The sequence below is a fragment of the Felis catus genome, chromosome D1 (assembly GCF_018350175.1).
Source record: "Felis catus isolate Fca126 chromosome D1, F.catus_Fca126_mat1.0, whole genome shotgun sequence".
Taxonomy (NCBI): Eukaryota; Metazoa; Chordata; class Mammalia; order Carnivora; family Felidae; genus Felis; species Felis catus.
In genome coordinates, this window is record NC_058377.1 from 73,211,621 (window position 1) to 73,228,166 (window position 16,546).

Consider the following 16,546-nt stretch of genomic DNA (forward strand, 5'->3'; position numbering starts at 1 on the left):
ATCGGGAAAATGATGTGTATCCAGAAATTGATGGCCTTGGAAAGAATACCCCCGTTTCACTCTCACCAGACCACTGCCAATAACCCCACTGTCACTCTGCCACATCCACTGAGAAATTACAGGTTTGCATGTCATAAGGAAGCTGTAAATTATCAAGAAAGAGAAAAAAATAATCTCACCTGCAGTCCTAGCTATTCCTTCAGCTTTTTCATCACGAAGTAAAGGGTGGAAAAAAGTACAAACAAGATCACACTAAGACACAAGAGGAAAACAAATCATTAGTTTAAATATTATGTAGCACAAAGAAGAGTATGTGGTTATTTTTTCAATCAGGACAGTCACCTCGGCCACATCCGTTGAAGCACTCATCAAACTCTGTAAATAACTATTTAACTCAACTTTCCTTTTGGCTGCTACATCTTTTATGTGTGTTCTTCCCAGAACCATCCTATTAGGAAAACTACAAAAGAAAACAAAAACAAGTGGGATTTAAATTATTTCACCTGGAAGTATTTATAGACTTAAGTATAATATTTAATTAGAAGTATTTTTAAAAATATATACTTAAATACAAAGTGGAGTCTTAATCTTCTAGAAAGTAAGTTTTGTAATTTCTTTTCAAAGTACTGGAGATGAAGTAGTTCAAGTACCTGTTATCCTTTTATAAACCTTGGTACAAAAGACACATTGTTTTGCTATTTTGCTATTTATTACTTATTTTCTACTATTTCTTCTCAACATTAGCCTATTCACAATATTTTACGCATATCTTCCAAAATAATCACTACTCACTCAATCAGCCAAAGTTATTGTTGAATAGTAGTCCCATACCAGGTCAATACTGTGTCCACAAGTGACATAGGGTCTAAATCAAGATAATCTTAACTCTGCCTATTTTGCTGACAGTGGAAAATAAGACTGCACATGGAAATAAATTCTGATACCCACTTTGTTGACTCTTTACTTCTGAAATCTAGTCTGAGAAGAATATGAGCAACTTGATGCAGGAAATCTATTGGTCATCAGCCACATCAAAACTGAGTGTTTTGAAAGGGTAACTGATACAAAACTAAGTTATATAAGATTTTGACTAACAGTCTCAATACCTCAGCTGTTTTTTTTTTTTTTTCCCCTCAAGGAGCTGAGTATGGCCAAAATTATTTCTGCAGTGATTTAAAATCTGACTTTTCTAAAACCAAGATTCTAAATTATTATCTGGTGTTGCTCATTGTGGTACAGACAATAAACTAAGACGTTCAACTAAGTTCCCTGACCTCATTGTAAAGGTAGTTGAAGCAACGATTTACCTAGCCCAATAGGATTTGTAAAAAAAAAAAAAAAAAGCTTCAACTGAAAGTTTTTTTCTAGCTTTTCTAGAAAGCTAGAAAATCCCATATTTTAAGTTTAGGATCTTGATCATTTATTCACTGTTTATTCATTCACCAAAAACATACAGTTCCTTGTCTATGGATGGATCAGACCCCTGCCATACAAAGGAAAATAAGTCACACATGGTCCACTGTATCTTACCACGTGTTTACACAAAGACCTACACTTGGTAAGAAATTGTTTCTTACCTACACTTGGTAAGAAATTGTTTCTGTGAAAAAAAGATTAATAAACAACAATGGGAACATACCCTACACTTGGCCTACACTTGACCTACACTTGGTAAGAAATTGTTTCTGTGAAAAAAAGATTAATAAACAACAATGGGAACATACCCTGGTAACTTCCAAAGTGGAAAAATAATACTGAGCTTATTGTGAAGCTCCTGAAACTCATCAAAGGTCCGGAACACAAATGATGGCTCAAGCTGTCCTTCCCTCAAAATTCGGACTACATAAATCTGAAAAGAAATCACAACCCAAATGCATTAAACAAAATACTTCCCTGACAGAAAATTCATAGCTTGACCATTCTATGTAGTCCAAATGCTTTTAAATTAGTAATCGATATGTCACTGATAAGAAACAGCAAACATAAAAGTCATCGTATTTATATATAGCACATCAACTATATCTAATAGTGATATTAACCACTGTAAGATATATAAACAACTGGAAAGTGAAATTCACTTATTTCCAGGATTAAATATAATAAATGTACTTCCTGAAATTTATAAATTTAGTGCATTTCCAATGAACATATTAATAGGTTCATTTAAAAGAGTAAATGAGAAAAGCAAAATTTATGGTGGCAGGAGGATCAGGGAAAACTTGTCTTACTGGATATTTAAACCATGGTAAAGTCACAGTACTTTACAGAATACAATACTGTTATAGAAATAAGTCATATATTTACAGAAGACCAGAAATAAATTCAGGAATGAATATATGTATATCCATTACACTTAAAATATACTACCATTATAATATTCTACATTATGATATATTAATGTCATAAATCATTGAGGGAAAGAATGGACTACTCAGTAAAGTGGGGTTAGGATAAAACACTAAATAAACTTACAAGAATTTACTAATAGGTGAAAATTAAAATAATAAAATTGCTTTATAAAATATCACTTTATCAACAATTTAAAGACTGTGCTGCAAAGTATTTCCCAGCAAAAGTATTAGCACAAGGGTGAAAAATAATAAAACTGATGATCATGCTATCCTTTGGGGGAACAAGGGGAAGCATACTAAAGATGATGTTTTTGTTCAAAGATGAACTTTATGTGTGTGTGTGTGTGTGTGTGTGTGTGTGTGTGTGTGTGTGTGTGTTTTATAATACTTCATCCTTAGTGGAATGAGAACTAAAAACTTCATATGCTTATAAATAGGATGAATTTGTTACCATGAGCAAGCTTTACCTTAAAATTAAGAACAAATTCAAGGAAGGAGAAAAAGCAAAATAGCACCATCCTTTTAGTCTGGTCTCTGAAAGGAAGAGTAACATTCTTCTCCCATGGTTTGGGAGCAAATTTACCCAGAAATAAATACCAAAAAACAATAAGGGATTCCTCTATGTATTTATTTTGGACCATCCAAAAAGAAAGAAGTATGAGAAGGAACTTTAGCAGGAGTCAGTGAAGGAACCAGGAAAGGACAACAGTAATGCATGCATGCATGAGTCTCTACAAATACCAAAACAAACTTACATAATGTTTATCCGGGTTGTATTTCTTATGGTAAGTGAAAACAGAGACTTCCTTGATTCGACCATCTTGTCTAAATGAGTATGTTTTGGGTGAAAATGAAAGGATGGGCTCATCATTGGAAGGAAGACCAGAAAAACGCAACTGAGCAAGATTGTGAATGAAGAAGTTAAATTTTGTGGCAATGCTTCCCAAACTTGATTCAATAAGCCTACAAAACAATCAGAAAATACATTAATAGTAAATGTTCATGAGAAAACATGTTCAGTTCTTTTAACATAATAAAAGATGAAAAATATTTTCATTCCTTATTTAAGAAAATGTTTTAAGATTTCATTTTTAATCTCTACACCCAATGTGAGGCGTGAACTCACAACCCCGAGATCAAGAGTCACACACTCTACTGAATGAGCCAGCTGGGCGCCCCTTAAATTTTTATCAATCCACCTACCTACCTACCTCTGTGTCTCCGTGTGTGTGTGTATGTGTGTGTGTGTGTGTGTATATATATATATATATATATATATATATATATATATATATACACACACACACATACATGGAGCCTGAACTCATGACCCTGATCATCAAGAGTCACATGCTCTACTAACTGAGCCAGTCAGGCACCCCATTTTCATTCCTTTTAAAATATTAAGCAGATCCTCACTTTGTAAAGGGTTTCCTTTGTTCTTCAGGCCAAAAACCCATTAAAAGATATTCCATCCCAGCAAAACATTTTAGCACATTCCATCCCATCCCATTGTCTCCAAGAAACAATGCTTTCATTTCTTGAGCTCTGTGGGGTCCGATACCCCCAATTATAGAAGATAATTGGTATAATGCCAAAAAAATAATTATTTAATCCCCCCTTTTATTTATTTTGAGAGAGAGAGAGAGAAAGAGACAGGAGAGAGAGCATGTGTGCAAGTGGGGGAGGGGCAGAGAGGGGGAGACAGAGAATCCGAAGCGGGCCTTGAACTCATAAACTGAGATCATGACCTGAGCTGAAACCAAGAGTCACAGTTGGACAGTTTACAACTGAGCCACCCAGGCACCCCTTTAATTCCCTTTTAATAAACAGGGAAGGTAGCAACTAAACAGGTATAGAAGGAAGCATCGGAAAATAATTCAAATTTAATAAAATCTCTTCTATCAAATAGTAGTAGCATCTGGAATCAGATTCCTTCTTCAGATAATCATAATTTCCCTTAGTTGGAAAAAGAAGTTTTGACAGGATATGGAGTTTGGTGGGAATAAATCTGGAAGGCAGGTTTGAGTAAAACATTTTAGGCATGCAAAAAGAAACAAGAAGTCTCAGAAACAGGATAAAGGAATCCAGAAAGAGGAAAGAGATTCAAAAAGAAAAGTCAAGAACCTCACACAAAGGTTCTTGCCTGGCTATGGACTGAATATTTGTATCCTCCAAAATTCATACATTGAACCCCAACCCCATATGGCCTTTATGGAGTTAGTAAGATTAGAAGAGGTCACAAGGATAAGGATAAAAATTCCTATAAGAACACACAAGAAAGCTTATGCTTTCTTGTTCTATATCTCCTTCTTTCATGTGAGAAAACCTCAAGAAGGCAATGGTCTATAACCTAGAGCCTTCACCAGGAAGTGAATCAGCTGGCACCTTGACTTTAGACTTTCCAGCTTCCAGAACTAAGAGAAAATAAACGTCTGTTTTTTAAGCCATGTCGTCTATGGTATTTTGTTATGGCAGCTCAAGCAGACTGATACATGCCTGCTTTATAGTTTTGCCAGGAGAGGCAACAAATCTCTTTAAAAAAACAAAGCAAAACCCATCAATACCTAAATTATCAGGATTAGTTTGGAAGGCTATACAAAAGTCAGCTTCCTTCAATTCAATTCAGGCCAGACTCTTGAGACTAGGGAAGTCCAGTCCAGTTTTCTATCTCTTCTCCACTGAGAGGAAGAAGGCAAAAGAAAAAGGAGAAAAGAACATGAGCTCATGTGTCCCTCCCTGCTATGGCATAATAATGAGGTGGGATCACTATACCACAATAATGAGGTGACCAATTTGCCAGGAAGATCTGCTTTTAAAGCAAAAATAACAAGTTCAAATGCCAATAATTGGTATACGTGTTTTAAGTACCATGTCATACATTAACAATTTACTATAGCAGTGTCCCAGAGTTCACTGTTTTAAGCATTTATAGTATCCACAAAAATTGTCATGGCAGAATCCTGAAAAACAGATTAACACAGATATTATTTTAGGAAAAAACCCAAAAAACCTTGTATTTGGCATTATAGAAAATACGTCTTGCAGAAATAGTTCATACACAGGATGTTTATAATTGAAGTCATATACTAAATAAAACCAGCTATTTTGAGAGAAATTTATTTTTAAAATGGTTATTGCAAATCCTTTACATTTATTCAGTAAACAAACTTCTGACATAAAATACACTTTTGATAAGGCTACTATTTGCTAATACTGTGACTCACAATTCCTTCCTGAAACATCAGAATTTTGATATATAGCATTTGTTTAAGGAAAACAAATCAAAGCTATGTCCCTTCTCTAAAATATTTAAATATGCCCTACCTAGTGAAGAAAATTGTAGCTTCTGCATCTGTAGTTTGGGGTTGAAGTGCATCTCTAACATATTTCAAGTCTTGAATACTTGTAAGTTCAGGTAACCCTGAAGGAATCATCTGTAGAAAGGAAAAAAGAGTTTGTGAGTTCAATTTTTTAAAACTCTGTTCCTTACCCATCCCTTAAAAGCTGGCCACGTAATTAGAACTGAAGCAAACAAAACAGTCACAGTTTTGAAGAGTCTGTATTAGTGTTTTAGGGACCTAAGTGATTCGGTTACAAATGAAAAACACCAAGGCCAAGGAAGTCAATTGTTGGATGTCACAAAGCCAGGTTATGGAATAAAAGCGTAAAATACAGACCTTCTGTCTAGTCCTCTGTTTTTATATCAAGTTCAGTCACAATAATCATAGTGGAGGTTTACTTTTAACTTAATAAACATCCAGAGAAGTATAAAAATCTGAACACACCCAGATTAAGCCACAAAACATGTTCCAGCATTCCAGATGACCCTCTCAGGGTCCTTTTCAGGTACTTTTTACTCCTCACTCCCAGGGTAGCCCACTCTCGTGACTTATTTTTTTGTATTTTATATAAACGGTGTCTGGAATATTTTACAGAGCAGCAATTTTTGAATATTTTGGTGATAGTATATCTGACATTTGAAACTACAGTAAATTTCATTCCAAAATATCCTTCTTTAGATACTGAAACACAGAGCAGTAATGTAAATTAATTAAAGGCTTATAAAAGAACAGAGTTACCAGAGAAAGGAGATTAAGAAAGAGGTTTGTTTGCTTTCTTATTAAGTTGTAGGCCTGGCAGCAGAGGTCCACAAACAACTGGAAACGAATGGTGGGCTTTTCACCCCCATTGATGACATATGCCATATCAGAAGTCAGCACAAAAGGAGCCCGATCCCTATTTAAAAAGAAAATACACACAAAGTATTATTTATAGAAGATATTCAAATAGTGCTATTGTTATCACATGGTTATTGAACGAAGCTATCTGAGCCATAGCAATTTCCAACTGGGAAACTTAGTACTGGGCAGTGTTGAATCTGCATTAAAACTTATAAATTTGTATTTGCAGGAAAGCCTTCATATAATCAATCTCATTACTTAGAATATATGAATTTTTTCCAAGATGATATTTATAAATCCACACACTCAAATAGTGATCAAATAGTAGCTACAAATATACAGACAAAAATTTTGCACTCATTGCCGTTATACAAATGGGAGCATTTTTTACAGGTACCACTAACTAGATAAAATACACCTTAATTCATTTCAGCAAAGGTTACCACACACACACACTCATCCTCGTGTACTACAATGGTAAAGTCATCTCTTAGGGTCTTTTTCATCCCCAGTCATGCTCAGTGGGAGCTACAAGGCAAAGAACAGCAAGAAAAGAGGCAGTTAATGTTTGGGACATTAATTTGTGAAACAAAAAGTGCCTCTCTTTTAAAATAAGTTGTGTCCACTAATTAAAATCAATGTTATGGCTAAATGTGTCAAAATAAAGGTTCATCAAAATACACAAAGATATCTTGCATAAAATTCTAATACTGTCAAAACAAAAATATCTTTTATTTAACATTTATTTATTTTTGAGAGACAGAGGGAGACAGAGCACAAGCAGGGGAGGGGAAGAGATGGGGAGGGGGGAGGGACGGGAGCAGGAGTGCACAGAATCCAAAGCAGGCTCCAGGCTCTGAGCTATCAGCACAGAGCCTGACGCGGGGCTCAAACTCACAGACCCCGAGATCGTGACCTGAGCCGAAGTCGGATGCTTAACCAACTGAGCCACCCAGGTGCCCCCAAAATGAAAATATCTTTAGCATTACTTGAAATGAATTCACTCAAAATCAACGATCTCTTGAATAAATCTGAAGAAAGCAAACCAACAGCTTCAGCTTTCTTGGGAAGAAAAAAGTGGAGGAGGAATGCTTAGATTGTAAAACAGTTGATGTTAAAATCATCAAAAACTTAACACTCACATGGTAAGAAAGGTCAATTTCTTTTTCCTTCAAGTAAAAATTACTACAGAAACTCTTGCAGATATATATACAAATAATGGATGGATACAGATAATTTTATTAATACCTTTTGAAAAGCGATTCACAATGTGGAAATCTTCAGAATTACCTGAAGTACTGTGTTTTTTTGTTTTTTGTTTTATAAGTAGGCTCTACACCCAACATGGGGCTTGAACTCATGACCCTGGGATTAAGAGTTGCATGCACAACTAACTGAGCCAGCTAGGCGCCCCCTGGGGTATTTAAGTGCCTCTCTTCTTTAGCAACAATAACAATATTAGTACCTTTTGAAGCTACCAAACATCTGTGCATGGCCCAAAAACTTTCCAAAGTCAATGTGAAACATATGTCCTGTGCTTCGAAGCATTATGTTGTCATTGTGTCGATCACAGATGCCTAAAACATAGGTAGCTACACAGCATCCAGCACAAGAATAGATAAAATTTTCAGAAGCCTGTAATAAAGATATAAAATTATTTTAGGAAAAAAAATTTTTAAAGGAGGCAGGTTATAAAGATTAAAGTAATTCATCACCCTTTGAAAATACTATCATAATCCATTTTCTTAATAGCTTACAAACTAGGTTATGGTAACAAAAGCCAGCCTTTTCCTATTTCGAAAACAAAAACACCTTCTAAAGATGGTTATTGCCCCTATCTCTCTAACTTTTGTCTTTTAAAAGGCAGAGATCCTGCCAGTCCCTACTGAGGGTATGTGCTGCCTTTGAACATCTTTTAAGAATCATCGTTGTGGACCTCTGCTCCTCACAGCCTCTGCTACTTAGCACAAGTGGTAACACTGTGATAAAGGATTATAAAAGAGTATTTTCCCTTTTTTGGCTTATAGGGAAGGCATGTATAAAGAAAGTCACCTGCTATCTTTCAACATACAATAATATAACTAATGTGTTTTGTTGACTCCTTATGTAACATCTGCAAGTTTCTCAAAGATGGAAATCTTTCACTTTAGTCTTGCTTGTCCTGGGGATTAAGTTATTAACACATCATATAGAACGATACAGCAAGATGTATATAATAAGTATTTTTGTCCAAAGCATATGCATTTAGTATATTCTCAAGACACTACATTTCATTTTTGTTTGTTTTTTAAGTAGGCTTCACGCCTAGTGTGGAGCTTGAACTCACAACCCTGAAATCAAGACCTGAGCTGAGATCAAAAGTCCGATGCCCCTCAAAATAGTACATTTCTGAATGGAGCAGTCATAAGGCTCTATATGTCCATGTGATTATTCCCCAGAAATTATTACTGATGATGATAAGACCAAATGTTTAAATAGCACTTATCACAAACTAGGCACTATACTATTCTCTTTCTACATACAAACACAGTATATGACAAAGGTACCATTATGATTGCTATTTTACATATGAGGAAAACTGAAACAGAGTAATTATTTTCCCAGAACCACCTAATTGTTAAGTGGCAGATCCAAGATTCAAACTCAAGCAATGTGACTCCACTATGTTATATTCTTAGTAAAGGATATTAAAAGTTAAATGCATAAAAAGTACACAATGTATTTTACTTGACAATTATTTTGTGTCAAACCACTTTCCCCGGAACCACAAAAGAGCCAACATTACTATAAACAAGTATTGGCTTTTGCTGCTCTGCTTCCTCAATACCACAACAAAGAAAAGGGGTTGATCTTAAACAGTTTAAAAGACCAACAAAGGACAAAATTCCTCTACAAAATTAAAATTTCTCAACAGACAGCATTTGTACATATCTTTAAATATGATACATTAATGACAAAGTAGGTTGGCAAATGATATTAAAACAGATCTCCTTATATTGCCATTGAAAGTGTTTTTAGAAAGGGAAAAAAAAAGTATTCTTAAACAAATTTTTTTTTCAACGTTTTTTATTTATTTTTGGGACAGAGAGAGACAGAGCATGAACGGGGGAGGGGCAGAGAGAGAGGGAGACACAGAATCGGAAACAGGCTCCAGGCTCCGAGCCATCAGCCCAGAGCCTGACGCGGGGCTCGAACTCACGGACCGCGAGATCGTGACCTGGCTGCAGTCGGACGCTTAACTGACTGCGCCACCCAGGCGCCCCCCAAAAAAAGTATTCTTGAGTCTTTCTTAGGCCAATTTAGGATCATTAAAAGTTTTTAACTCTTAAGAGAGTTAAAACCTCTAATAACTATCAACTACAGAATTTACTCAATGTAGGGCTTTCCATATAAACTCACTTAATTCTCATAATAACCTTATAGTACTATTATTTTTTACAGCCATAATAAGTACTATAATACCATAATATATCCTATTTTATACCACAGGTCACTGAGGCACAAAAGAGGTTAATAATTTGCCCAAGGCTCAATAGCTAGTGAGGAACCTGGGACCTAAGTCAAGCTCAGAGAGTCTAGCCCATAATCTTGCTCTTAACTACCACACAATACAGCCACTCTTCCTCATTTCCATAACTTTTCCAAGATCTTTGTGAAATATAACATTCTGCATTATAAAAATACCTCTGTTTTGCTGGCCTCTAAAAGCATGTTTGGAATGTTTGGAGGGTAATTTAGCATTGGTTTCACTCAGACTCCTGCCATTAAATATACTGTTTTTATACATATATTTTTTTAATTAGAGAAAGACGGCTGTTTTTACAACTTAAACTAAATGTCTAATCACCAGAGCTGGAAAATGAGAGCACTTATGACCTATGTAATACATTTTTGACAAAGTTATCTGGAATAAGGAGACATGCTAATCACCTTTTCATATTCCTCTTCAGAAGGATTGTATTTCCTCAGCCACTCTGCAAGTGGTTTATCTTTAAAGGATCCAGTCACACCATATTCCACTTGGATTTTCCTGAGGGTATCTGAAGCAGGAACTAGCTCCACCATACCTTTAACAACAAAACATTAATCTATGTGAAAATGTCTCCCAAGAGTAAGCCTTTAAAAAATTTTTAGGGTGCTTTAGGGTGCCTGGGTGGCTCAGTCGGTTGAACGACTGACTCCTGATTTCGGCTCATCAGGTCATGATCTGCGGTTGTGGAGATCAAGGCCCAAGTAGGGCTCTGTGCTGACAGAGCCTGCTTGGGATTCTCTCTCCCTCTTACTCCCTCTCACGCATGCACGCTCAAAAATAAAATAAACATTTATTGTACTTTTTTTAATGTTTATTTTTTGAGAGCATGAGTGGGGGAGGGGCAGAGGATCCAAACCAGGCTCCATGCTGACACCAGACAGCCCAATGTGGGGCTTGAACTCAAGAACCATGAGATCATGACCTGAGCTGAAGTCAGACACCTGAGTCACCCAGGTGCCCCAATAAACAAACATTAAAAAAAAAAATTATAGCTTTCAATCTTAGACATGAGATACCAGTTAGGAATTATCATTAAAAAAAATCAAGTCTCTTAAATACAGAGAACAAACAGAGGGTTGCTGGAGGGGTTGAGGGAACAGGGATAGGCTAAATGGGTAAGGGGCATTAAGGAATCTACTTTGAAATCATTGCTGCACTACATGATAACTAACTTGGATGTAAATTAAAACATAAATAAATAATTAAAAAAAAAAGAATAGGGGCGCCTGAGTGGCTCAGTCGGTTAGCCTCAGGTCATGATCTCGTGGTTTGTGAGTTCGAGCCCTGTGTCGGGCTCTGTGCTGAGAGCTCAGAACCTGGAGCCTGCTTCGGATTCTGTGTCTCCCTCTCTCTCTGCCCCTCTCCTGCTCATGCTCTGTTTCTGTCTCAAAAATAAATAAAAACATTAAAAAAAAAAGAATAGTATCTACTTCAAAGAGTTATTAATGAGTATTAAAGAAGTCTATGTGACATATTTAGCATGATGTTTGGTACATAGTAAAGTCTATCCAATGGTAACTATTTTTATTATGATAATTATTATATTACCTCCTATAAAATTCTCTCTCTCTTTCCTTCCCCCACTTGCACTGTTTGTTTCTCTCAAAATAAACTTTAAAAGCTAAACATTAAAAAATTGTAAAAATGGTAGATTTTAAATAAACAAATAAAAAAACAAATAAATAAAGTCTGGAAGCCCATGCTAGAAAATTTGAGCAATCAAAATTTTTTTATTTTCAGAAGTACCCAAAATCTAACAGCTGAATTTGACTATTTGAGACTCTACAGTTTATACAACCATGTGCTACACACTCCCAAGAATAACAATTTTAATTACAAATTAGAGGATTCTGACCTAGTTAATAAAGTTACTTGTAAGATATGTGCCATCCCATTTCAGCACAAAAAAGCTTACTCTGATCATGTATTTGGGAAATGATGCAATGTTTCAGAGTACACTAAGCCCTTTCAAAGGGAAGAGCAGATTAAGATTGTCCTTGTGATAATGTGTAAATCTCCAGTATGTGTTATTTGTCTTCCTAACTGAAAATGTAAATGCCTGGCTAGGCAAATCATTTTTTATTTTCCTTACTTTTTAAAAAAATGTTTATTTTGAGAGAGAGAGAACGTGCACGAGCATGTGAGCAGGGGAGGGAAGAGACAGCGAGAGGTAGAGAGAGAAGCCCAACCAGGCTCCTCACTGCCAGTGTGGGGCCGCACGTAGCAATCCCACAAACCGTGAGATCATGACCTGAGGAGCCACCCAGGCACCCCATATTTTCTCTACTTTTAAAACAAATTTTAAAACAAATACGCTTTTGAAACAAATAAATTATGGGACATTTACATAAGGGAATACAATGAAGTAGATCTCTATGTACTTATGCTTAAAAATATGCTATTAAATACAAAATCCAGATGGAGAACTGTCCTTTTGTGTTTAAAAGAAAGATTATGTATGTTAGAATATCATGCATGTTAGAATATATACAAAATAGTCCCAGAAGGCTATGTAAGTGGCTTTATTTTGGAAGTAGGATGCCTAGGATTAAAAATGGAGGTGTGGGAGAAACTAAGATTTACTTTTCAATTTATTCTATTACATGCTACACAGATATTTTACTATGTGCATGAAATATTTCTATAACTAAATAATTTGTTTTATGTATTTTAAAAACCAAGGAAATGCAGTAGTGTCAAAATAACGATATGGACACAAAGACTTGCTTCAGACAAAGGGCTGGAAGAAAGCAAGTTGGCCAAGGCCTTCAGACCACCCCAAAACAAAGTATGCAGGGCCAGGTTTTAATCCTAGTAGCCTGGCCAAACAACGCACAATGAATTCATTTGGATCTTCTATGTTGTTTTGGTTGTATCATCTAGTTTATAGTTCACAGTGACATCCCTTTTCAATGAGCACCTGGACCTTGATTCTATGACAACATTTAATCAAAATTTTAATATGTGAATAAATTTTTAATTTTATAATCAAATATGCATAGATGCAAATTACTATGTGTAAAAACAGTGGACCAAAGTTCATAAAATATATAAAGTAATACCAGCTATGTAAGATACGGTCACTGCCCTAAAGGAACTTACTATCAATCCAGTGGGGAAGATACAAAACATGTAGTAAATGCCTGGTGAGTATTTAAAGACAACTATTGAGTCTGAAGAAGTGAAGATTACTACAAATACTGAGATACTAGTTAAAAACTTCACAGAGGATGGAGATGTGATTTCTTCATTTGAAAAATAAGGACACTTGTGAGGGAGCACAAGTGAAAAGCTTAGACCAGGGCAAGACACAAAGTAAACACTCAACCATTAGAAACAACATAAAAAACATGAGGAATCTGCCTCCAAAGTTACATGGAATTCCGTAAGAGGAAAGAAAAAGTTCAACTATATGAAATAAGTGTGGTGACAAAAAAAAAACAATCTAATGAAATGGTAGGCTCTCGTTGAGGAATTTTAATAAAACAACTTCCTTTTACAAGACTTATATGAAAAACGACCAGCAAGAATTCTTTAATTGACCAGGTTTCCTTTTTGACAAGATAAAGTATGTACATCCTAAACTAAGAAAGGAAAGTGATAAGGCTCTCATACTGTCCTGATGGATAAAATGGAGAAATGTGGAGTGGCTGATAACACAATAAAGTTGATGAGTAACTAATTAAAATACTTAGTAACTAAATAAAATGATTTAGCAATCATTTGAAAGGAAATCTCTAGTGACATGCCACAAGGGTTGGTCCTTAGTTCTCTCAGCAAACATTTTTTCAATGACTTGGTAGAAGCTACAGAATGTATGTTCTTCAAATCAGTTCATGACACAAACTAAGAGGTTTAATGACAGATAACAAAAGTCAGATTTTAAAAAGAATCCAAGAGGCTGAAAAGTAATGGATCAAATATAACAAGAAAGTTAATAGATAAGGTCCTACACTTGGGTTGAAGATACAAAATGTACAAGTATAGAACGGCCAAGGCATGATTTAGCAAGAGTTAGTATGATGGTTTTACTTGTTAAGTTCCACATGTGCAAGACTTTGCCCACTTTGCATTCTACCAAGTCCAGGTGCCATTCTCAGAGACTGGATCACTTAAACCCTTTACAATGAAAACAATCAAATAATAAGGTAATCTAATGGCTAAAGAATTTGAAACTCAGGATCTGAGGCCACAATACTTTCATCATAAAGAAGGATTTGACTTAATTACATGATAGTCTAAAACAGAACTGGAACTGATGGGTAGAAGACACTAGGAGTCAGTTCCCATTCACCAGAATACAAGAAAACTTCTATAGTCATCAGAACTATCCAGGATAGGGCAGACCAACTTGAAATGCAGTTAAATTTCCTTAAGTATAGGCATTTAAGCATAAAATGAATGGCAAATATTAGAAGGATGATTAAATAATTTTTCAGGTGACTTTCTAGTGTCTATGATTAGATTCTGAGAAGCATTTCTCATTTCCACCAACTATAAATGATCTTTCCCTACTTTAAAACCCCATGGTACTGACTTTGTAATTTTTTTTAGAGCTTTTAGTTTATTAAAGTATCTTCGAATTACTTTATTTTTTTAATTTTTTTTTTAATGTTTATCTATTTTTGAGAGAGAGAGCGAGAGAGAGAGCACAAGTAGGGGCAGAGAAAGAGGGAGACACAGAATCCGAAGCAGGCTCCAGGCTCTGAGCTGTCAGCACAGAGCCTGACACAGTGCTCGAACTGCAAGATCATGACGTGAGCCAAAGTTGGACACCTAACTGACTGAGCCACCTAGGGGCCCCTTTTTCAAATTATAGGTCTTTAATTGCTTCCTTCTAAATATAAGCACTCCATGTTATTAGCATTTTGTAGATAGATTAGCAACAAACATTTGTTGAATAAGAATAATGATAATAGTTACAATTTATTGAGTACCTAATATGTTTCACATACTGGGGTGTTTTATATTGATTATCTCTTTAATTATCACAATTATTTCTGGGTGTAGTACTTTTACTATTCACACTAAACATGTGTGGTAAGGAAATGAACTTAAATAAGAAGACGAAGTCTGCCCTTAAGTAGAAAAAAATTTTGAAACCATTATTTTATTTTGCAGAAATGAAACCAAAGTTGGTTTAACTTAGACATGGCCTTAATTTTAAATCAAAAGCTGAAGACCATACAGTTTTCATTCAATCAATCAACAGACACCTCTGGTTACTGCAAAGCATTCATCGGGGCTACTCAATGACTTATTTGTGAACAAATAAATCAATAAAGTAACACGAAATTAAAGTAAGAAACAACTGAGATCATAGTGTTCAGCATCAGGACTCCCTCAGGGCAGGTACACGATGAGCTAAGTTCACTGAAAAGAAATAATAAGACACCAAGACAGAACTAACAGACTTACCTCGATCTCTGCCAGTTGAGAGGCATTTGAAAATTACCATCCTCAGATCTAGTCCTTCTTTAAGCCAGATCTTGTCCATAATCTTTATCATTTGTAAAGCTAACATATCTTGCCGAAGATCTTCACCAACCTTGGAATCAAAGAAACAAAATGAAACCTGTACCTTTCCAAAAGTCTTAACTATGTTACATACTATTAAAGGCAGGGGGAGGGAGAAATAATAGAAAGAGTGAAGAATGAGATGAACAGAACTGCCTTTTTATTTTTCTGCAGCATTCCAGAAGAAGTTACTTAACCTCTTCATGTCTCAATTTCCTGAACTATACACTTTAGAGGATTAGATTTTATGGTATGTGAATCATATTCAATTTTTTAAAAGGCCAAAATGGAGGGTCTTTGTCATAACCAAAACATTCCATATTTAGACTGTATCAATGCCAATATCCTGATTGTGATATTATATGATAGCTTTGCAAAGTGTTATATTGAGAGAAACTGGGTAAAGGTACCCAGGATCTCTGTATAATTTCTTACAACAGGCTATGAATCTACAATTATCTCAAACTAAAAGTTTACTTAAAAAAAAAGTTAACCCTGCAAAATAAATTCTAACTGGAATCACATCAAGTTTTCATTTTCTTTTTAAAATTGGATAAAAAAACTTTAAGACACATAATGATGAATATATTTTTTAAACTAGTTATGAAAAAAAGGAGATTTGCCTTAACTAATACTAAAACTTAATATATAAAATTTCTGTATTCAAATAGATGGTACTGTTTTAGAAAAAAGCAAATACATGAGTAAAATATAACCCAAACCAGATGTAAGTTAGGAGAAAAATATATATTTTGCATTTACATTTATATATATATTTATATAAATATGTTTATATTTTTATCAAAGATAGTTCAAGAAAAGCTATCTTTATGAACCTCCATTAACTCAATGAATTAATGAAAACTCTCCATTCTTTCTTCAAAATATACGAATTATTATCACAAGACGCAGAACTTTGGTAATAGGTTACTCGGTAGTGCTCCACTCCTGCTGCTTCTCAC

General features: G+C 35.1%; 1 protein-coding gene across 3 annotated transcripts in view; it reads right to left on the reverse strand.

The window, feature by feature from the left end:
* The window catches only part of PIK3C2A (phosphatidylinositol-4-phosphate 3-kinase catalytic subunit type 2 alpha), a 189,521-nt gene that overhangs the window by 5,203 nt on the left and 167,772 nt on the right, over positions 1 to 16,546 (reverse strand). For all 3 annotated transcript variants that reach the window (XM_045039035.1, XM_045039036.1, XM_006937126.5), the window contains 9 exons: positions 15,486 to 15,615; positions 10,466 to 10,602; positions 8,001 to 8,170; positions 6,434 to 6,590; positions 5,679 to 5,788; positions 3,107 to 3,314; positions 1,725 to 1,849; positions 343 to 460; positions 180 to 252 (listed from right to left, as the gene is read on the reverse strand). In XM_045039035.1, the coding sequence (XP_044894970.1) occupies positions 180 to 252; positions 343 to 460; positions 1,725 to 1,849; positions 3,107 to 3,314; positions 5,679 to 5,788; positions 6,434 to 6,590; positions 8,001 to 8,170; positions 10,466 to 10,602; positions 15,486 to 15,615 (1,228 nt within the window). The remainder of the gene's footprint in view (positions 1 to 179; positions 253 to 342; positions 461 to 1,724; positions 1,850 to 3,106; positions 3,315 to 5,678; positions 5,789 to 6,433; positions 6,591 to 8,000; positions 8,171 to 10,465; positions 10,603 to 15,485; positions 15,616 to 16,546) is intronic.